We start from the raw sequence: 24121 nt of genomic DNA, 5'->3' as shown, positions 1-24121 counted from the left end.
AGGAAAGGGTAGCTCCTTGAGACCACGAAACCTTGTGTAACCTTATAGAGGAAAGAGTAGCTCCTTGAGACCACAAAACCTTGTGTAACTTCATAGAGGAAAGAGCAGCTCCTTGAGACCACAAAACCATGTGTAACTTTAAAGAGGAAAGGGTGGCTCCTTGAGACCACAAAACCTTGTGTCACTTTATAGAGGAAAGGGTAGCTCCTTGAGACCACAAAACCTTGTGTAATTTAATAGAGGAAAGGGTAGCTCCTTGAGACCACAAAACCTTGTGTAACTATCAAGAGGAAAGGGTAGTTCCTTGAGACCACAAAACCTTGTGTCACTTTATAGAGGAAAGGGTAGCTCCTTGAGACCACAAAACCTTGTGTAACTTTATAGAGTAAAGGGTAGCTCCTTGAGGCCACAAAACCTTGTGTCACTTTATAGAGTAATGGGTAGCTCCTTGAGATCATAAAACCTTGTGTCACTTTATATAGGAAAGTGTAGCACATTGAGACCACAAAACCTTGTGTAACTTTATAGAGGAAAGGGTAACTCCTTGAGACAATGAAACCTTGTGTAACTTTATAGAGGAAAGGGTAGCTCCTTGAGACCACAAAACCTTGTGTAACTTTAAAGAGGAAAGGGTAGCTCCTAGAGACTTCAAAATCTTGTGTCACTATATAGAGGAAAGGGTAGCTCCTTGAGACCACAAAATCTTGTGAAACTTTATAGAGGAAAGGGTAGCTCCTTGAGACCACAAAACCTCATGTAACTTAAAGAGGAAATGGTAGCTCCTTGAGACCACAAAACCCTGTGTCACTTTATAGAGGAAAGGGTAGCACCATGCCATGGGATGACGAAACCTAGTGTAACTTTATAGAGAAAAGGGTGGCTCATTGAGACCACAAAACCTTGTGTCACTTTATAAAGGAAAGGGTGTTCCTTGAGACCATGAAACCTTGTGTCAATTTATAGAGGAAAGGGTGGCTCATTGAGACCACAAAACCTTGTGTCACTTTATAGAGGAAAGGGTATTCCTTGAGACAACAAAACCTTGTGTAACTTTATAGAGGGAAGGGTGAGCTCCTGGAGACCACGAAACCTTGTGTAACTTTATAGAGGAAAAGGTAGCTCCTTGAGACAACAAAACCTTGTGTAACTTTATAGAGGGAAGGGTAGCTCCTTGAGACCACGAAACCTTGTGTAATTTTATAGAGGAAATGGTAGCTCCTTGACACCACGAAACCTTGTGTAACTTTATAGAGGAAAGGGTAGCTCCTTGAGACGTGACGAAACCTTGTGTAACTCTATAAAGGAAAGGGTAGCTCCTTGAGACCACAAAACCTTGTGTCACTTTATAGAGGAAAGGGTGGCTCATTGAGACCAAAAAACCTTGTGTCACTTTATAGAGGAAAGGGTAGCTCTTTGAGATCACGAAACCTTGTGTAACTTTATAGAGGAAAGGATGGCTCATTGAGACCACGAAACCTTATGTAACTTTATACAGGATATGGTGGCTCCTTGAGACCACAAAACCTTGTGTAACTTTATAGAGGGAAGGGTAGCTCCTTGATACCTTAAAACCTTGTGTCACTTTAAAGAGGAAAGGGTAGCTCCTTGAGACCACAAAACCTTGTGTCACTTTATAGAGGGAAGGGTAGCTCCTTGAGACCACAAAACCTTGTGTAGCATTATAGAGGAAAGGGTAGCTCCTTGAGACCACGAAACCTTGTGAAACATTATAGAGTAATGGGTAGCTCCTTGAGACCATAAAACCTTGTGTAACTTTATAGAGGAAAGGGTAGCTCCTTGAGATCACAAAACCTTGTATAACTTTATAAAGGAAAGGGTAGCTCCTTGAGACCACAAAACCTTGTGTCACTTTATAGAGGAAAGGGTGGCTCATTGAGACCAAAAAACCTTGTGTCACTTTATAGAGAAAAGGGTAGCTCCTTGAGATCATGAAACCTTGTGTAACTTTATAGAGGAAAGGATGGCTCATTGAGACCACGAAACTTTATGTAACTTTATACAGGATATGGTGGCTCCTTGAGACCACAAAACCTTGTGTAACTTTATAGAGCGAAGGGTAGCTCCTTGATACCTTAAAACCTTGTGTCACTTTAAAGAGGAAAGGGTAGCTCCTTGAGACCACAAAACCTTGTGTCACTTTATAGAGGAAATGGTAGCTCCTTGAGACAACGAAACCTTGTGTAAATTTAAAGGGGAAAGGGTAGCTCCTTGAGACCACAAAACCTTGTGTAACTTTTAAGAGAAAATGGTAGCTCCTTGAGACCACAAAACCTTGTGTCACTTTATATAGGAAAGTGTAGCACATTGAGACCACGAAACCTTGTGTAACTTTATAGAGGAAAGGGAAGCTCCTTGAGACCATGAAACCTTGTGTAACTTTATAGAGGAAAGGGTAGCTCCTTGAGACAACAAAACCTTGTGTAACTTTAAAGAGGAAAGGGTAGCTCCTAGAGACCACAAAACCTTGTGTCACTTTATAGAGGAAAGGGTAGCTCCTGGAGACCACATAATCTTGTGTAACTTAAATAGGAAATGGTAGCTCCTTGAGACCACAAAACCTTGTGTCACTTTATAGAGGAAAGGGTAGCACCATGCCATGGGATGACGAAACCTAGTGTAACTTTATAGAGGAAAGGGTGGCTCATTGAGACCACAAAACCTAGTGTCACTTTATAGAGGAAAGGGTATTCCTTGAGACCACGAAACCTTGTGTCACTTTATAGAAGAAAGGGTAGCTCCTTGAGACCACGAAACCTTGTGTAACTTTATAGAGGAAAAGGTAGCTCCTTGAGACAACAAAACCTTGTGCAACTTTATAGAGGGAAGGGTAGCTCCTTGAGACCACGAAACCTTGTGTAACTTTATAGAGGAAATGGTGGCTCCTTGAGACCACGAAACCTTGTGTAACTTTATAGAGGAAAGGGTAGCTCCTTGAGACGTGACGAAACCTTGTGTAACTCTATAAAGGAAAGGGTAGCTCCTTGAGACCACGAAACCTTGTGCAACTTTATAGAGAAAGGGTAGCTCCTTGAGATCACGAAACCTTGTGTAACTTTATAGAGGAAAGGATGGCTCATTGAGACCACGAAACCTTGTGTAACTTTATAGAGGATATGGTGGCTCCTTGAGACCACAAAACCTTGTGTAACTTTATAGAGCGAAGGGTAGCTCCTTGAGACCTTAAAACCTTGTGTAACCTTATAGAGAAAAGGGTAGCTCCTTGACACCACAAAACCTTATGTCACTTTAAAGAGGAAAGGGTAGCTCCTTGAGACCACAAAACCTTGCGTCGCTTTATGGAGGGAAGGGTAGCTCCTTGAGACCACAAAACCTTGTGTAACTTTAAAGAGGAAAGGGTAGCTCCTTCAAACCACAAAACCTTGTGTCACTTTATAGAGGAAAGGGTAGCTCCTTGAGACCATGAAACCTTGTGTAACATTATAGAGTAATGGGTAGCTCCTTGAGACCATAAAACCTTGTGTAACTTTATAGAGGAAAGGGTAGCTCCTTGAGACCACGAAACCTTGTGTAACTTTATAAAGGAAAGGGTAGCTCCTTGAAACCACGAAACCTTGTGTAATTCGAAGAGGAAAGGGTAGCTCCTTGAGACCAAAAAAACCTTGTGTAACATTATAGAGGAAAGGGTAGTTCCTTGAGACCACAAAAGCTTGTGTAACTTTATAGAGGAAGAGTAGCTCCTTGAGACCATGAAACCTTGTGTAACTTAAAGAGGAAGGGTAGCTCCTTGAGACAAAAAAAACCTTGTGTAACATTATCTATGGAGGAAAGGGTACTCCTTGAGACCACAAAACCTTCTGTAACTTTATAGAGGAAAGGGTAGCTCCTTGAGACCACAAAACCACGTGTAACTTTATAGAGGAAAGGGTAGCTCCTTGAGACCACGAAACCTTGTGTCACTTTATAGAGGAAAGGGTAGCTCCTGACAAGATTTCTAGGATGCACATGCTAGTCGTGAGCTATGCTTGCCACAAATAGCAAAAGACTCATTTTGACATGAGGCAGCTCAATTATAAGTATGATCCAAGTTAACAATAGCAAATAATGGCTTTTTTATTGAAACATACCAGTTTTACCTTCCAATGCAGTCAAATAGGCTCAATAAATTAAATCACAGTGGAAGAACTCCAGGTCCATGAGAATGTGGTGATGTTATCATTTAAAATTTTACATTTAATATGGAGAAGAAAGAAATTTAGCCATTATTTTACATTTACTATAAAGAAGGTAAAAAGCCAGATATTATTATACAATTACTATAAAGAGGGAAGTAAGTTACACATTATTTTATATTCACTATAAAGAAGGAATAAAGTCATGCCTTATGTTATATATACTTAATAGAAGAAAGAAATTCAGACATTATATATCATTTGCTATTGAGATGGAAGAAAGTAGAGCATTATTTTACATTTTGTGTAAAGAAGGAAGAAAGTACGGCATTATTTTACATTAACTAGAAACAAGGCAGTGAGCAAGGTGTTATTTTACATTTACAACAAGGGCTGTTTGTAAAACATGCAAGTAAGTTTTTTGTCACTGACACCTTTGACCTAATGACCTGAAAATCAATAGGTGTCTTCTGCCAGTCATGATCAATGTACCTATGAAGTTTCATGATCCTAGGCCTAATTATTCTTGAGTTATCATCAGGAAACCATTTTACTGTTTCTAGTCACTGTGACCTTCACCTTTGACCTAGTGACCTGAAAATAAATAGGGGTCATATGCCAGTCATGATCAATGTATCTATGAAGTTTCATGATCCTAGGCGTAAGCATTCTTGAGTTATCATCTGGAAACCATTTAACTATTTTGAGTCACTTTGACCTTGACCTTTGACCAAGTGACCTGAAAATCATCAGGGGTCATCTGCCAGTCATGATCAATGTTCCTATAAAGTTTCATGATCCTAGGCATAAGCATTCTTGAGTGATCATCAGGAAACCATTTTACTGTTTAGAGTCACTGTGACATTCACCTTTGACCTAGTGACATAAAAAATCAATAGGGGTCATCTGCCAGTCATAATCAATGTACCTATGAAGTTTTATGATCCTAGGCGTAAGCATTCTTGAGTTATCATCCAGAAACCATTTTACTGTTTAGAGTCACTGTGACCTTGAACTTTGACCTAGTGACCTGAAAATCAATAGGGGTCATCTGTCAGTCATGATCAATCTACGTATGAAGTTTCATGATCCTAGGCCTAAGCATTCTTTAGTTATCATCCAGAAACCATTTTACTATTTCGAGTCACTGTGACCTTGACCTTTGACCTGAAAATCAATAGGGGTCATCTGCCAGTCATGATCAATCTTAGTATAAAGTTTCATGATCCTAGGCCTAAGCATTCTTGAGTTATCATCCGGAAACCATCTGGTGGACAGACCGGTGGACGGACCAACAGACGGACCGAGGGACCGACCGACCGACATGAGCAAAACAATATACCCCCACTTCTTCGAAGGGGGGGCATAAATAAAAGGAATTAAGCCAGGCATTATATATATTTTAGTGCAGCTATAAGGAAGAAAGAAAGAAGGGCATAATTTTACAATTAATGTAAAGAAGCAATAAGTTACTTATTATTGTACATTGAATGTAAAGGAGGAAGAAAGTCAGGCATTATTTTACATTTATTATGCAAATAAAGAAAGTCACGCATTATTTTACATTAACTATAAGGAAAAAAGGCTGTCATCATTTTCCACTTTGACTGTCAAGGAATTTCAAGTTTGAGAAGACTGGAAAACGTCATCAAAGACATAAAACATAAGACATGGCCTGCTTTCCATGCTGGCATAGATATTCAGCAGATAATCCTTCCCACGGATAGTAAACATTCAACAATTCCAGACATCACTCTCATGATTTATTCATCATCAAATAAAACTGATTAGTATGACTTTCACATAAATAGGGAACTGGAATCAACTGGGGAATGGAGAATTTGCCATAAATCCATGTTAATTAAATAAGTCACCATGGTAATTTGGCTAATTGGCTGATAAAATGGTTGTCATATGCAATAGCTAAAGGATTTCATAGTCAAATTCATTCAGTAATGCACAATATGTTGATTTAAGACTGAAATATTGGTGAATTAAAGATCCCAGAGGTTTAAATTTAGCACATCAGAGAAATATTTATTGAGGCACACAAATCCCACTCAGGGGGGTCTTATGGACCTTCAGTACCACATTATTCAGCTTTATATTTTCATTTGTAAACAATGTTAACCCTTTGCATGCTGGGAAATTTGTCGTCTGCTAAAATGTCGTCTGCTCAATTTCTAAAAATAGCATTTTCTTCATTTTTTTTCAAAGAATACTATCTGAATAGCAAACAGTTTGGATCCAGATGAGACGCCACGTTCTCATCTGGATCCAAACTGTTTGCAAAGGCCTTCATTATTCGGTTCCCGCACTGAAAGAGTTAAATGCCCATCAAAATTAATGATACCATTCAATTATTTATTTCATTACACCTATCAAGTTAAAATCATTAAAGAAATGAAAATCTGTGCTTATTTTTCATTGAGAATGCATTAGCAAGATTTAATGATATATGAACATTTCTGTTGGCAAGAGTGCTCTCACTACAAATACACAGTTCTGATTGAGTATATCATCGACATACATTCCTATACAACTTGTTTGTTTTTCATATTCTTAATATAATATTCACATTTAATAGTGTATGTGGTGCTATTGTATATAATTTGAAATATTCTGTTTTGGTGACTTAAAGGCTAATTGAGTTGGGTGCAAATTGCAAAACACATTTTGTATATATATTAATATAATGTTTTGTTATGTTGCACATGTCGTCTGAATAAACAATATACTTACTTACTTTTTAATACATACGGGGATATTTTGGCACATGCAATTACACAAATCAGTTAAAGCATTGCGAAAACCATCAGCACATTGTTGCAGTGTCTAATAACAAGACAACTTGTGAATCTCACCACTTCAGCAAATGAAAATTAAATGGGGCATGAAACAAAATTGATGAAATACTAATTGGCTCACTTGGTGGTGAGATTTATGTTACTGAATATGATCATCCATCACAGCATGTCAGTGTTATTGTTGCTGCTCCAGAAATATCTGAATTGAAGCCACTCCAGGGGAAACTAGACATAATTTGCAAAAATAATATATATCAATGATAAAGTGCATGTTATTCACTCTGTTATGAATACAAGCATACAACAGTGAAAACAAGAGGGCCACAGACCCTGAGTTGCTAACCCCCATTTGAAGGAACTTAATTGTTCTGAGCAGCTTATTGGTGTTTGTATAATAGATGTGGCTTCTGACCTTCCTACCCTTAATTAACCATTTTTGAATTTGGTTGAGATATCATTAGAAAAAATGTAATGTTTTATGCTAATGGGGCAAAAAAACATGTGATTTTTGTTAGAATCAAAATAATCGACGGGTAACTGTTGGTTATTGCGGTAATAACCAATGGTATGTCATTCCGATATTACGCCCTCGTGGTTTAATTCCTTCACATCAGAACTCCGTACCGTTGGTTATTACCGCAATAACCAACCGTTACCCGTCGATTATTTCTTTGTTATGTTTATGCCAAGATGCCCTGTGGGGGTGCCATGCTATCACCTCGAGTGCCAGGTCGCGCTGATTATTACAAGCTTGATATAAAAGACCTCATGCTGGATTGTAACTTTGTAAATATTTCAACTATGACTATGTTTTCTTCAAAGAAACATACAATTTTACCACAAAAAGATGCCATACTACAAGTTCATTGTAAATAATCAAGCCTAAAACAAATTATTTCTTTTTGAAAGCCACTGTCAGTAACAAGGGCTGTTTGTAAAACATGCATGCCCCCCATATGGGCTGTCAGTTGTAGTGGCAGCTATTGTGTGAATACGTTTTTTGTCACTGTGACCTTGACCTTTGACCTAGTGACCTGAAAATCGATAGGGATCATCTGCCAGTCATGATCAATGTTCCTTAGTAATGATGTTTCATGATCCTAGGCATAATCATTCTTGAGTTATCATCCGGAAACCATTTTACCGACCGACATGTGCAAAACAAAATTACCCCTCTTCTTTGAAGGGGGGCATAAAAATGTTAGGTAGGGTAGGCTCTTATAAGGTTTTGTGTTTTGTTTTGGGTGTGCGCATAGGCGGATCCAGAGAGGGGGGGGGGGGGGCAGACAAGGCGTACGCCCCCCCCCCCCCCCCCCCCCCCCCCCCCCCCCCCCCCCCCCCCCCCCCCCCCCCCCCCCCCCTAAAATCGCCAAAGTTAAGTCTATTCATTTAATGTTTCACACTTAACTAGATCTGAATCACCTATTTAAACTCATTGTTCTTCTTTTTCGTACACAACATTTCCCACTTATCACAGACATCGCTAAATGTTTGAACTTTAAAATCTCTGTCGCCTGGTTTTACAAGTCGAACTTTGCGATTCTGATGTATCCCTCTTTTTGCACATTGATTCTCTTTTCGCTGCATTATATGTCAACAAAGATGCCTTCAAAACCACTAAAATCATGGAGCTTCCAGGGGGGCGAACCCTAGCAATGCTTTGCCCTGCACCTACCAGGGGCCCTAAAGGCCCCCTAGCAAATCTTGCAATTTATCCCATCATCAGACGTGCATTGTCGAAATAAACCACTGTGGAATAAACTTTCCTCTATTTCGGCAGTGCTGAAATATAGCTGTCACGCGTGGCGGAGAATGGTCATATTACTCGGAATCAACTATAAAGTAATCATTTTTAGTAAAATTGAATCAGAGTCACCAAAACCAACAATGTGATACCAAGATGTAATATATTTTTAACACATAATGCAACTCAAAAAGCAAAAAACATTATTTATAAATATTAAGTGCGTGTACTCGTGACGTCATTATTCACACGTCATACGACACAATGCATGTTCTTTCACGCTAAAACTGCAGTTGCTTAGTGTGTTTTTTTTCATTATTTCTTAAAAATCGGGGACGTAGAGGTACGATAAACAGAAAAACAGGTTAGTTACTGATCTTTTTGTAATATATTAGGCTCAGCACAATTAAAATAATGAAACAATGTTTGCTTAAAATAACTTTTTTTCGTCTAGTTCGATTTTCCTATTCTATTTTTAAAGAAATAATTTATGACTAAGAAAATTGATGGGATACATCGAATACTAGGTTGGTGCCGAATAAAGCAAAGTTTATTTTTCTCGGCACGAAAATCTGAACCACTCGCCAAGGCTCGTGGTTCAGATTTTCTAAGCCTCGCAAAATAAACTTTGCTTTATTCGGCACTGACCGAGTATTCTCTATATCCCTCGCCCCCCTAACCAGAAATCCTGGAACCGCCCCTGGTGAGGGTATTTTTTGCTCTTCTGTTAGAGAAACCATTCGTGAATTGTATCCTCGGGTGATTTCTCCTGATTTCTCCGATCAGACACAACATGGAGCAGAACATTCTGCCATTTTGATGACGCCATTTCCAAGCATTTATGAAGGCTTCCTTTTAAGCCATACAATATTTCTAATCATTGTAAAGCATTGTGTTGTGGAACAATTAGAGTTATGTCATCACAGAGAAAATTGCAGGAAATATAGAAACACTACCACTTAAAGAGTTAATAGGTGAATCCAATAACAGAGAACAAACCAATTTGAGTTGTAAGCTGAAATCATTGACAATTAAGGTAAACATAGCCTCTACTTTGACGATTGACTATCTATAATTATTGAGAACAAAAAGGATTACAGTCATCTAAGTGAATCAATTACAGGGCTATTTTCCAAGACTCCTATTTCCAGTGTAAAACTTTGTTTTTGTTTATAGTGAGTCTCATCAGGCTGTCAGTTCAATTAACCCTTTGCATGCTGGGAAATTTGTCGTCTGCTAAAATGTCGTCTGCTGAATTTCTAAAATCCGCATTTTTTTCGATTTTTTTCAAAGAATACTATCAGAATAGCAAACAGTTTGGATCCTGATGAGGCGCCACGTTCTGTGGCGTCTCATCTGGATCCAAACTGTTTGCAAAGGCCTTCAAAATTCGGTTCCCGCATTGTCAGGGTTAAAGTTATTAATTTCCACTTGCATAATGATGGAAATAGATTTGACACTTTAAAAACAGACCACTTCAAATACAAATAGTTAATTATAAAATAATTGTTTAATTTTAAACAGGTTTTTAAAACATTTAACATGTTTAGCCAAATTGTACAATGACCATTTCTAGATTGTATAATTTCTGTTTTTAAAAAAAATACTAAAAGATTTACAGACATATTTATTAAAGATTCAAGCCTTTAAAATCATTTTCACCTCTTGTAAAACAACTTATTTTGTTTAGTCTATATAGGTTATTAAAGGGGTCACACTATGATTTAAAACAGTTGTCCTGGAACTTCTTTTCTTACTTTGTAAAAGTAGGAGTCCCAAATTAAAAAGAAGGAGTCCTATTGCTTACTACACTTTATTTCAAATTTTCAGGAAAAACTCCATCTAAATAAAGAATTATCATACTTAGTACTATTATCTGTTTTATATAAGGGTCCGTTGTCAAATTTATGTGAACAAATAACTATAAATTAAATGTTACCCGAGTCCTGAGAAAGAAAAGAGTACACCACAAACAAAACATAATTATTTATTGATAGCTCTCTAATAAGTTGTTAAAGCAAATCCTTGTTTTATTCCGCATAGAATAATGAATAATGAAATATCATATTACAGCAGCTCATTTGCATTTTGAGGATCAATTATAAGCCAATAAATGTTGATTATTTTACAATTGAATTGCACCATCCAAAAACAAACATAAGCGCAATTCCCTATGTTCACACACATTATTTATTGCATCCAAAAACAAATATAAGGGCAATTCCCTATGTTCACACACATGATTTATTGCACATTAATGCAGTTGGAGCAAAACATGAGCAGAAACATCCGCATTGCAATTATTGTCATATCAACTATGAATTATTGCGCTATTTTTTAATTAAATCATTATTTACGTTCTCCTTGGTCGGGTTGCTGATAAAATATTGAGACTATCAATTAAGCAAACAATATTTCATGTCTGTTCACACATTTAAAGTACCATTTATAAAAGTGGAGATCTCCAGAATCTGATACTAATTATCAATTATTTGTATCTTTATGATATGTTTCTAAAGTGTCATAAAGCTGTTGTCAATATTAAACCATGCTTATCAGTGTTTTTTCATTCAAAATCGGGTCTGGTTATTCATGGACCCATTCCCAATGGAAAAAAGAATATATTTTTTCCCAAATGGGATCTAAAATGTCCCAATGGAAAGTTACCAAAAAGAAAAGGGGCATAACTTTTGACAAAATAATACGATGGATGGTTTAGCAACTTAAAAATTTCCAAGGGCCATAACTCTCTAAATTAATAATCTAACCAGAACCCACAAATAACATACGCATCTCCTCAAGGTAGTTAAGCTTCCCATAAAGCTTCATTGAATTCCAGTCAGTAGTTGGGGAGAAATAGCCTGGACAAGAATTGCACTATATGTACAGTTTATAGAAAATTTCAAAGGGCCATAACTCTGTGAAAAATCATCCCACCATAACCGGCTGATAATATGCACATCTCCTCTTGGTAGTGAAGCTTCCCATAAAGTTTCATTGAATTCCGGTCATTAGTTGCTGAGAAATAGCCCGGACAAGAATTGCACTATATGTACAGTTAATGGAAAATTTCAATTGGCCATAACTCTGTTAAAAATCATCCGACCAGAACTGGCTGATAATATGCACATCTCCTTTTGGTAGTGAAGCTTCCCATAAAGTCTCATTGAATTCCGGTCATTAGTTGCTAAGAAATAGCCAGGGCAAGAATTGCACTATATGTACAGTTAATGGAACATTTCAAAGGGCCATAACTCTGTGAAAAATCATCCGACCAGAACCCGCTGATAATTTGCACATCTCCTGTTGATAGTGAAGCTTCCCATAAATTTTCATTGAATTCCAGTCATTAGTTGCTGAGAAATAGCCCGGACAAAAATTGTGCACGGACGGACAGACGCACACACACATGCACTGACAGACGAAGCAGCGACTATATGCTCCTCCCAAAATAAATTTTGGGGTGCTCCCCTCAAAATAAATTTTGGGGGAGCATAAAAATTATAATTGGACAAATACCACATATAACTTAAAAGCTTTATATAGAAATGTTCATTATTTTATATTAGTATTGTAATTATTTTACTTATTATTAATCCATATTTATGACAAAGGTGACAATATGGTGGTTTGTCGGATAACCTCAAATAAGTCCATTCTGTCATCCATCGCAATAATGTAGTTATAAATAACTTTAATTCCAATAATCTGACTACATTGTACGGTACTCTAATAGCACACTTATCTTTTGTGTACACAAGGAAAAAATCCTTTTCTGGAATTCCTTCTTTAATTGAGATCATGATTGAAAATTCGGTTCTTTTAATTATGCATTGCAAACTAGAGGGTTTTTCAATCTTTTATGTCTCCCACATTTAGATTTCAGACATTCCCAAGTCATTTAGATAATTACTGGAAGGCCCCTGCGAAGATTGTTAGAACTGTTCTATAACATTTCTAGAATTGTACTGGAACTAATGACTAGAAGTGTTCTGGAATCATCCTTAAAATGCTCTAGAACGATTTAGAACAGTTGTTGAACGTTAAATGAGAATAATTTCTAGAACAATTTGTTCTGAAACAGTTCTGAAGGTTTGTTCTAGAACAATTCTTGAACTAGCGTTCTAGAACTTTTCCAGAATTTTTCTTGAAAAATTTTCCAGAACTGTTATAGAATTGTTCTAGAAATTTTTCTCATTTAACGTTCAACAACTGTTCTAGAACAATTCTTGAACTATCGTTCTAGAACTATTCCAGAATTTTTCTTGCATAAATTTCCAGAACTGTTATAGAATTGTTCTAGAATTTTTTTCTCATTTAACGTTCATCAACTGTTCCAGAATAATTCTAGAACATTTTCAGTATGATTACAGAACAGTTCTAGCCGGTGTGTTCCAGTACAATTCTAGAAATGTTTAGAACAGTTTCGAAGGGTTGCTTCAAATAAGTCTGGAACAAAGTTCTTAAACAGTTCTGAAAATGTCCATAAACAGTTCTTTTCAATCTCTTCGGAGGCATCTGATGGGATCAGGCTCTTCTGTGTACAGAAACTTGTCACGAGGGTCTGTAGGTGTTTGAGCACTTTGCTCTGAAATCATTTAGATAACAAATGTAGTCACATCTTAAACTAAACAAGAAGTCTAAATGATCCAGCTGGACAGTATTACAAATATAGACATAACGTCTTTTTATTTAGTCAATATTGAGTGTACTTATTATCAAAGTATTCAAACAAATAATTACACATTTGATCACAACATTAGTATTTTCAAATTGAGAATGCTTCAATACAGCAAACCTTGTAAGTAAACTGGTGATGGATAACACAATTTGACATTCAGCACCAACTTAAATACGAACGCAATATATTCAAGACACTGTTGCAGGTTTTTATGATTTGAACGCATTAAATACTGGATTTTATATATTTCTAAGGGATTAAAATAAAAAGTATTAGACAACCAACATACTACTGAGATTTTGCTTTGCAGCATTGTTCGTCAGGTCAATATCTTCGGAGGCATCTGATGGGTTCATGCTCCTCTTTACAGGCAACTTATCACGAGGCTCTGTTGGTGTTTGATCACTGAACTCTAAAATCATTCATGAAATGTGTTGAAAACCAAACTTGAGCATTGTGTCATGCGATCATGAATACTTTGTTTTAGACAATCAAATTTCACATTTGGAAATTCTGGCTAGACTGAGTAGTTACTCATACAAACAATTAGCTAATGTTATCGAACGTTTGTTAATCAGATTTTTTTTTCAAATAAATTCACTCACCCCTGGCTAGTGAGTGAGTGTGAAATTGGATAACTGTGAACAATGTGTTCATGTTTCATTTATAACAGGGAAAAAATCATATATCTATAGGCAGTGTTGACCAACTGATAAAAAAAATACTTATAATAACACTTATTCAATGGAGGCAAATTGAATTTCTTGAGTCTCATTTAAGTGTCCAACTCACATTCATAAATATTAAAGCCTGTAATTTTGGACTGCCTGCCTGTCCTGAACTGTGAACATGCCTTGAAAATAATACCTACCTTGAGTTTTTTTCCTATCTTAAGTTGCCTCGAAAGCATGCTTAGGCGGTCGCTTTGCTTGCTTCAAGAGAAACCTCGTCATCTGTAATCAACAGTATATACAAATTTTAATATTATTATTATGACAATATATTTATTTACAAGATTATTTTTCGTTATCCGAAAATATGATTGCCCGAACCTGTACTATTTACAACAAATTGTTTAACAATGATCAGGAAGACCCCTTAACTTTAATATTGATTTATTTCAATACTTTGTGTTTTTTATCAATACACAGTGTTATAAACAGTAAGTGAAATATACTTGCTCTACGGCGATTGAAATATGAACATTTTTAGGGGACATTGTTAACCGAGACACCGCCTCGTCAAATAGGTCCGCGTTGAGCGAACTGAAATATCATTTTGCGGTATTCTCCGATAGGAATTTATTAACATTAGTGACGAGGCGGGCTTAACGCTTTCAGTCATAAAAAAGTGTTCGCCCCATTCAAGAACCTTTTAGATTGGTACCAAAAGTTTGGCTATCAAACGAATTTACTTACGATGGATTTCACTGATCACCGCATCGTATGTTTGTTTTTGGTAAGTGGCTTTGATGAGATCTCCCTCCTGGTAGTGAGCAACATCTATTTTGGGTGCGACTACATTTTGTGGTTCGATAAAGCTAACACGCGATTGAACAAGAAAATAACGTCTGCCATTTAAAAAAAGCGCGCTTATATGCACCCGACTGTTTTTCGTTAATGCTGCTCCGCTGACAGTCTACGTAAATAAAATAAAAACCAGTCAGCTCTGATTTGTGAATTTTGGCCAATGAAATTATCTCTTACATATGGGGTTAGGCTGGGTAGATTTTCAGAGACCCGTATGATGCGGTGCTGAAATAAGCTTTGGAATTTAATTTTCCAACTTAAAATTAATCCCTCCTTACTAAATTCATATCTTCATGTTAAGTTAAACGACACATCGAAAGGAAAACCATCTTCATGTATCGGAAAATGGTAAGTACCAGTGCTTGATATGTGATAAAGAATAATCAACCAGACAGAGAGTTCTTACGATGCTGGCCGGTAATCTTGCGCAGTTAAGGGTCAATTGTTTTAAAAACATGTTCTTTTATAAATTGGCTACATAATATCTAAATTTATTATGAAAATTATAAGTTCATGTGCTCATTAACACAAACATATCTGATTAATTCAGTGAAGAATTGTCCGATTTGATTTCAAAACAAACATGACTCACCTCATTTTCAAACTATCACAGTGTCCGGTAATCTTGCGCACTTTGTATAATGACCTCGTTTAGGCAAAATTGTACACATATGGTGTCCAATTATTGACAAAAAACATTCCAGAAAAATATTTTAAAAATCAGTTTGCAAAACCATTGAAATTAAATGTGGATTTCTAGTGCAGTTTTTGTTCACTACAAATCAAAAAATATATAATCACTAATAATAGTGGACAATTACAACAATGTAATAAAAAAGTACCGGTATGCGTGAAAAAAAAAACCATAACAGGTTTGATACCACGATCATGCTTCCATAGTGTACAGAAAATATCAAAACTAGGCCATTGCGCATGCGGAGATCATACCAAATTGGTTTGACAGAATGGCGGGAAATGATGACTATGTCGTCTGATGCGATATATTTTCATGGCAAAAAATACCATAACTGATCGGATATTGTGCAATGGAATGCTTAATTACACATTGGATTTATGAATTCTTAATTTAAAGTATGAAAACGCTAAAGACTGCAGGGAATTTGTGATTCATTTTGAAGTTTTCGTAAGAAGGCCAGTGTTTACCATGTATAGGGATGACGCAACCGGTGTTTAAATGTAATGATCGAATTTAATTTTGCATGGAATACGTAACTTTTAAATCCGTTAATTCTTTAAAATGTGAAATTCTATCTTTCATCACTAATGAAAACCATTCGTCGTCTGCGAGATTCGCAAATGCGAAGTGCGCAAGATTACCGGATGCGCAAGATTACCGGACTTAACTGTACACTTCGAAACACGGGTTAAGTAAGTCAACGTGTATTGTGGGTCGAACACTTTTCTTAATACAGCTGTTATTACAATTCATAAATGGTCCATTTGCTGAAGGGCGAGTATAAGGCAAATGGACGCAATTTTTTTTCTGTTTTATAACTGGTTATCATTTTTTTAAACCACATAAACACCAATGCTTATTTTTTTGAAGATTACACTGCAAGTTAGGCAAGTGATTTCAGTATTTAACAATGCTCAATGTTTACATTGAAAGTCTCATTGCACGCAACTTCAGGCTGGGATTATAGACCTGTGATGCTCACTAAAATAACTTCTTGAGGCCCGGGAATAGTTTATTATGAGACTTTAATCTATCGATGACTACAAGAAGACGAGACTTGGCAAAACATTAAATAATCTAAAAATTTGTGAAATTAACATTAATAACATGCAAGAGTAAAATGACATTGGTCACCTTTACACCCATGTATTCTGGAATGCCTGACTGAATAAGGTTAATTACTGAAATTTTAACTTAAGAAAAGCATATTTCTAAAACATCATTACAGAAGAAAACACTTGGTTTACATAAAACGAAAAAAACAAGTGTTATTTTGTCCGAATTATGTTGCCTTCCAGAAGTATTTACACACTTGGTAGTGTGGCTCACACATGAGGTAGAATGGCCGTGGTAACTACTTGGGAGGCAAAACAACTAGGGGAAAGGAAACTACTTGGGAGCAAAACAACCTGATACTGTACAGAATTTAATTTTGTTTGAACATGTTGATTTTTGTAAACCACAATCATTTGCTTGTGAATTAAGTTTCTGTAATTATAAACCTGTTAATGAGTTAAAGAGTTTATATTTGTTTCAAAATATACATTCATATGTCTTTTTTCCAGGTCCACTGAAGCGTGTGAAGAAACTGTATTTTGATGATGAAACACTTCCAGTGCCACGTTCTACACACTATTGGAGACAGATTTAATGTAGAAAACTACACAAATATCTGAATAATGTTATGAAAAAGATGGATGAAATCCACCCATTACAGTTACCAGAAGCTCCTGTAGTTAGTCACCTAATTCCAGTTTAGTTTTCTGAGATTCTTGTGATGGTGAATGTTGAGGAACTCTGTGAAGTCCTAGTGTTTTAATTGACGCAAGATTACATGCAAATTCAGAAGACACTAAGTATGCAGAATTCCGAACAGATACAGTAAAAAAAAAATTAAATAATGTGTAATTTGGTGACAAATTATAGTCAGTTATATACATGTATATGTATGTGTGTAGCAGAAGATTTTGTAAGGACTTAAAGGAGAAGTACTTTTTGGTATTTCAGGGATAATTTTCTCCAGTTCTCCATAAAAGCTTATGTTTGGATACTCATTAGGAGTGCCTCGTAACGTTGTTTCTAGTGAGTACCCACATAATGTTTTAAGATTAGAAATAATACAAAGTATCCCAGACCTATCAACAAACACTCCTCCTTAACATTAGTCCTCTGTTTGTGTATGATATATATATATATCTCATGATATGACAGCAATATCTTGCAGACACCACAGCAAGCAAAGTTTCAATGTGAAAATTGTTTTGAAATATAATTTGAAAGAAGTCAAATTATCATTGTCTGAACTAGTTTATTTTAAATATGTAGAACAATTGTAGGACAATTGTAGACTTTGGTTCTAGACCTGTTCTATATGTGTTCTTATTCCCCACTAGAATGTTTGTAGAACTTACTGGTTCTTAAAGAGTTCTAAATGTGTTCTAGAACTACAGTTTAGAACATTTTTAGAAATTTCTTGAACTTATTTTGTTCTAGAAATGTTCTAAAAATGTTCTTGTATATTATTGGAACAGTTTCAGAACTAAGCCTTGTTCCACAAATGTCTGGAATTATTCTAGAAAACAGTTCTGGAACAATTCCAGAACATAAGTTCTAGAACGCGAATATGGAACATTCTAGAACTGTTCTTGATGTTCTAGAACAGTTCCAGAACCGTTCCAATTTCTAGAACAAATCTTCGCAGGGGGTGTTTATGTCATTCAATTGTTAATTAGCCCAGTTTGAAACAGAATGGATGAGAATTCAGACAAAAATGTGCCATATTCATTATTAGAAATAAATAAATAACAATGCAGTAAGATAATTATAAATTAGCATATGTCGTTTAAAAAAAGGGCAGGGGGGGGGTCTTAGAAGGGCAGGGCGGGTGCCCTTCCATTTAGGCCTAGCTAAAGCACTGTTTATTGATGGCCCATGTGAAACTATAGAATTTGCTAAGGATCTATAAATATTATAGGCGTTCAATGCATTTTTTTAAACCGTTGTACATTAAAGAATTCAGATTCTACAACATTCTTCTCTTGAATGTTCAACAAATTTATTATAATTTTTTCTATACATTTTTGCAGGGAGAAGAAGTCATTGGTAAGCATACACAAATATCATAAGCAGATTTGGAAGGAAGAAAACAAAGTATAATGACCCCTTCCTGAGACCACGGACCAAAACAAATGTAGCTCTTGTCATAAACATTTACAGCCGTTGTGAAAACAATAAAGAAACCCTTTTCACAAAATAAATAATTATGCCGATCCAAAGTGAAAGAATTTTTTAACAGAACAGTTGAATGAAATGATTCTGGTAAGCATGCTCAGGGAAGGTAAAAACAACATTATCCCCACCAATATATGTATTTCAATATAATTTTGATGGTTTGTTCCCACACTTCAATGATCAATGTGCTGAAAAGCAGAGAACCGGATGATTTTTAAAGCCAAAGGTTTAGACAAAGCCATCCAAGAGACAATACCATATTAAACTGTCTCAAAAGCATGAGACAAGCTATTTGTATTCAGCTACCGTTTTAAGATCACATTACCACAGAAGCGTGAACAGTCGGAAAGTCTGCTTATTTGTTTATGGTCATTAATTTGTCTATTTCTAAGGCCATTTATGTCCTATTTGGGCACCCTTTCTGTCTGTAGAATTCTTTAAATGAATTAATTTTATGAAAAAAACGAAAGCTTCCACTCAGTCTGCTCTTAGGGCCTTGTTAGATAGGGCTAACTTCTTATAAAAGCCCAAATCTACTGAATTTCTTTTCTGCTATTGTTGAGATTAAATTAAAAGTGGGGTAATTTATTAAACTTTAAAATATATTTAGGAGGAAAATAAATGGTAAAAAAAATTAGGGATTAAAACTATTGCATTAAATGTATTATTCAATCAAAAAAAATATAGAGATTTTTTTAATTAAGACTTGTGGCACCAATAAATTCTGTAAATTCATTGTGATTATTAATTATTTTGTGGCCATATTTTTACTCTTTTCTTAATAAATTTAAATGTAATTAAATTAAAAACACACAATATTTTGTATTTACGGTAAACATTATAGGTTAAAACACACAATATATTCCATACTTACTGTAAACATTAAGGTAAATCCAAGTACCGTTGGCTTCACGGTTATCAGTGCCGTCTATATAGATCACTTTACACTCATACCATCCTTCATCGGATTCCTGTATATGACTAATTTCTAAGGAGATTTCTTTCACCAAACGCGCTCGCCCACTATACGACTCATGAACGTTCGCGGCATATCCGTCGTACTTGACAAGAACCGAGTCCCGTAAGCCTTCCTTCTTCCAGTCGAGCATGTAGGTCACAGGTCGGCCCCCAGGAAAGTTCAGATCACAGTCGAGTATTTGCTGGCCGCCCAGACTGGCAAACTTGGAGGCTTGAATGCACAATATTCCTGAAAATAGATACAAATCATAGCACCATTAGCCTCACATCGAAAAGATTGTTGAACATTGTTTTTTATTCTAACACGGCACGCGACTTGTTTTCTATAGCATAGAATGAAATCAAGTGTGGGTTATTCTGCAATAAATTATGGGCAGAGCTTAATGTTTCAAAAATAGTTCTGAATAAATAAAGAAAATATTGCAGTAAAATGCACGTGCTAAAACCTGCTCTAAAAGAAATGTAATAAATGTAGCATGTATATAAATGTAATGAAACAACAAATTGTATATTTGGTGATAAGTGGCATAACCATGCCTACAAAGAATGTTATTTGTTAAGAAACGTTATTAAGAAAACATTTATAGCATGTCAGCTTTTCAGAAGCATCAATATACGTGACGTCATTTAGTGTCTACGATTGTTGTTCTCAATGAAAGTGACGTCATTTGCAAAATATTTATGAATGAATACGACGTCATATGTTTGTACAATTCAATGACGACATTTAATAGTGAACTTTGTACTAAGAAGGGCGGAGTGTTGAACAATATAGTTCACGTACAAAAACTTGAACCAAATCAATCAGAAACTTGTTAGAATAGAAATATTATTTTTCTATGATGGTTTGTTGTCGAAAAATCCACAGTAAGGAGTATAGATGCGCTTCGCACTCGTGATTTGATTCTTACTAATCTATACTCCTTACTGTGGGTTATTCGACAACAAACCATGATAAACAAGATGTGTTTGTGAAACACAATGTCCCCCTATATGATGTTTGACATTCTAGGATGACCTTGACCTTGTGAAGGATGACCTTGACCTTTCACCTCTTAAAATGTGCAGCTCCATGAGATACACATGCATGCCAAATATCAAGTTGCTATCTTCAATATTGCAAAAGTATTCATAAAATAAGCGATTTGGGCCACATATATTTGACCTCTGACCTTGAAGGATGACCTTGACCTTTCACCACTCAAAATGTGCAGCTCCATGAGATGCACATGTATGCCAAATATCAAGTTGCTATCTTCAATATTGCAAAAGTATTTATAAAATGAGCGATTTTGGCCACATATAATTGACCTCTGACCTTGAAGGATGACCTTGACCTTGACCTTTCACCACTCAAAATGTGCAGCTCCATGAGATACACATGCATGCCAAATATCAAGTTGCTATCTTCAATATTGCAAAAGTATTCATAAAATGAGCGATTTTGGCCACATATATTTGACCTCTGACCTTGAAGGATGACCTTGACCTTGACCTTCTACCACTCAAAATGTGCAGCTTCATGAGATACACATGCATGCCAAATATGAAGTTGCTATCTTCAATATAGCAAAAGTTATTGCAAAATGTTAAAGTTGGCGCAAACAGACCAACAGACCAACAGACAGACCAACAGACCAACAGACAGGGCAAAAACAATATGTCCCCCACTACTATAGTGGGGGACATAAAAATATTATTTCTTAATTAATAATGTTGCATGCCATAAAAAGTGTAACTTTTAAAAATATTTAAAGATATACAAAGGGGAATGTGTTGTTACCCACAGTGGTGTAAGTTTGTCTGTTATTTAGAATGTGCATGGACAAAATCATGAACACTTGAACATTTTCGTCAGTGATGGGGGTTAGGGTCAGGAAGATTTTTCAAGTTTTAAATAAAGACATTTTAATCTCAACTGCCTGACAACTGGTAGCAATTTTTAACAATAAATTCAATTAACATATTTTACAATAACTCAAACATGATAAAAACAATAATATCAGTGAAACACATCCAAGCGTTGCGATATTGTTCTTTGTGAATGGATGGGCGATATAAAACGAGGCAATAACTTCCTGAAATGCCAACAGGCTCAGGAATGACATAACAATACATGCATGGCCTTTTCCTAAAGAAGCTGCCTGAAATGTCATTGAAATGGCCTTGTGGAAGAGATCTTAACCCTTTGCATGCTGGAAAATTTGTCGTCTGCTTAAATGTTGCCTGCTGAATTTCTAAAATTAGCATTTTCTTCAATTGTTTTCAAAGAATACTATCAAAATAGCAAACAGCTTGGATCCTGATGAGACGCTTTACAATGAATTTTTATATTGATGCTAATAAACCCCCAAACACCCGTACGAATCCCTGACTGTAATTACTAAAACAACTATAAAACTCTGATTGGAGTTTCTGTCCAATCAATCACGCGCATGCCGTGTCGTTCTGTGGCATCTCATCTGGATCCAAACTGTTTGCAAAGGCCTTCAAAATTCGGCTCCAGCACTGAAAGAGTTTAGAAGCAATAAAAATGTCCTTTAAACTGTAACTCTTGAGAAATCACTGAAGTCACAAGGAATAACCTGAAATTATTAACAGGTCAAGCCTACACAAATTCTGCATATAAAGTTTTATCCAATTCAGATCATGCATGCAAATTTAAAGTACAATGACAAAGTCATTTTATTAAACAAAGGGCAATAACTCCTCAAAACATTATTGAAGCAGAATTACCTGACAAAATGCTCATGCACACCCTGAAATTTTGCATGGAAATAAAAAATTCACAAACGTGTTGTTATTTATCAGACAGCTATAACACTAGGAAAACTTTGGAGGGGAAGGGATAGACAATATGCCCGTATGTAAATCTTATGACCAAATTTTCATCAAACTGGGTGCACATGTCTGTGAAATATTTCGCAGAAACAAAGTACAGGGCGGATGGACTGACATTTAGTATAGCAAACACAATTACTTTTGATGTTTTATTATCACATTCCTGCAACTTCATAAACAAAAATACCTTGGATGTTTTGAAGGACAAAGCTGCCAGTATTATGCTCCCCACTTCATGCATATTGACCAAACTACAATCAAATTTGAGAGAGAAGCTACTTCCCCTCAGCTTAAATTAGGGAAAAGTGAGGCAACTTTAAGGAGAATGAAATTTTAATTTAATATCATTTAAGGGACGAGTTAATTTGTCCAGGGAGCAGTTATCTCCCATTTCTCCCTCACCGCTGAGCCCTGTTGACACTGATTAACCCTTTCCTCCATGAGAGGCAAAGTGAAAATGGCTTTTGCGACCAGCATAAAATTGGAACAGCCTGCGAGTAACTCGCAGTCTGTTCAGGTTTTATGCTGTTTGCTGCTCATCAGTATCTAAGGGTTGGCAATGAAGTCTTTAAAACTTGAATTTAGTTAGAAAGGTATTTAGTTAAATATAACTTTCTAAGGGACTACAAATGCGTCAAAATACGTATCTAAGTGGAACAGGGTAAATATGCTCATTCTGCCATCTGGGAAAAAAAATAATTTCAGAAAAATGTGAAGTTGTTTTTTTTCAGAAAAGAACAACTAACACCAACATGCATCAAATGATTTCCTGGGTAGGGTTAACCCTTTCAGTGCTGGAACCGAATTTTGAAGGCCTTTGCAAACAGTTTGGATCCAGATGAGACGCCACAGAATGTGGCGTCTCATCAGGATCCAAACTGTTTGCTATTCTGATAGTATTCTTTGAAAAAAAAATTGAAGAAAATGCTAATTTTAGAAATTCAGCAGACAACATTTTAGCAGACGACAAATTTCCAAGCATGCAAAGGGTTAATCAGCAGCTGACAAGAATACAGCCAAAGGCTGTTCACACTCTAGTTTACACAAATTAAACCATATTCTGTCATCACAGGTCCATACAGTGTTTGATCAGAGGCACGCTCAAATATTCTGGGATACAACCACATGGTACATCACTGAGCAAACATGGGTGTATTTACTCAGATGAAATAAAACTGTTCCCTTGAAATCGATTTGGAAGATTTCACTCTTCTGTACAACCAAATACGGAACCAAATATAGAGTACGACGAAAAAGGACGCAGTATTAAAGAAGCCCTTCATTGACGATTTTATTGAAGCGGCCTATTAATTGCCTAGCTGTATGCAAGATTCACCAGTATTGTCAGAAAGATATTGAACAGTGAAAATTCATGTTTGATTCCGAAAGTAATCAGGCGTCCTGAGATGTCATAATCCTGGCAGACTGACATTGTATTTTTGTTGACCTGCGTCATTGAAAT

The 24121-nt window shown here is 36.1% G+C and overlaps 1 protein-coding gene and 3 long non-coding RNA genes across 5 annotated transcripts in view; 1 reads left to right on the top strand and 3 right to left on the bottom strand.

Annotated features, from left to right (window-relative positions):
• Positions 1-24121, bottom strand: part of LOC127859995 (protein turtle-like) — a 266899-nt gene that overhangs the window by 122513 nt on the left and 120265 nt on the right. For both annotated transcript variants that reach the window (XM_052397672.1, XM_052397671.1), the window contains exon 3: positions 19715-20047. In XM_052397672.1, coding sequence (XP_052253632.1) covers positions 19715-20047 — 333 coding nt within the window. The remainder of the gene's footprint in view (positions 1-19714; positions 20048-24121) is intronic.
• LOC127860002 (uncharacterized) lies at positions 12967-14975 on the bottom strand. Its single transcript, XR_008039565.1, has 4 exons — positions 14802-14975; positions 14255-14336; positions 13673-13795; positions 12967-13290 (listed from the first exon to the last, which is right to left on the bottom strand). It is a non-coding gene; the product is annotated as an uncharacterized LOC127860002 (long non-coding RNA).
• On the top strand, positions 15112-17897 carry LOC127860004 (uncharacterized). The gene is made up of 2 exons (XR_008039567.1): positions 15112-15260; positions 17175-17897. It is a non-coding gene; the product is annotated as an uncharacterized LOC127860004 (long non-coding RNA).
• LOC127860003 (uncharacterized) overlaps positions 20814-24121 on the bottom strand; it is a 60316-nt gene continuing 57008 nt past the window's right edge. The window contains exon 3 of the long non-coding RNA XR_008039566.1: positions 20814-21155. This is a non-coding gene — a long non-coding RNA (uncharacterized LOC127860003). The remainder of the gene's footprint in view (positions 21156-24121) is intronic.

Source organism: Dreissena polymorpha, chromosome 15 (genome assembly GCF_020536995.1).
Source record: "Dreissena polymorpha isolate Duluth1 chromosome 15, UMN_Dpol_1.0, whole genome shotgun sequence".
NCBI classification, from domain to species: domain Eukaryota; kingdom Metazoa; phylum Mollusca; class Bivalvia; order Myida; family Dreissenidae; genus Dreissena; species Dreissena polymorpha.
Note: the sequence above shows the minus strand (reverse complement) of the source record. Positions and strands in the feature narration are given on the sequence as shown.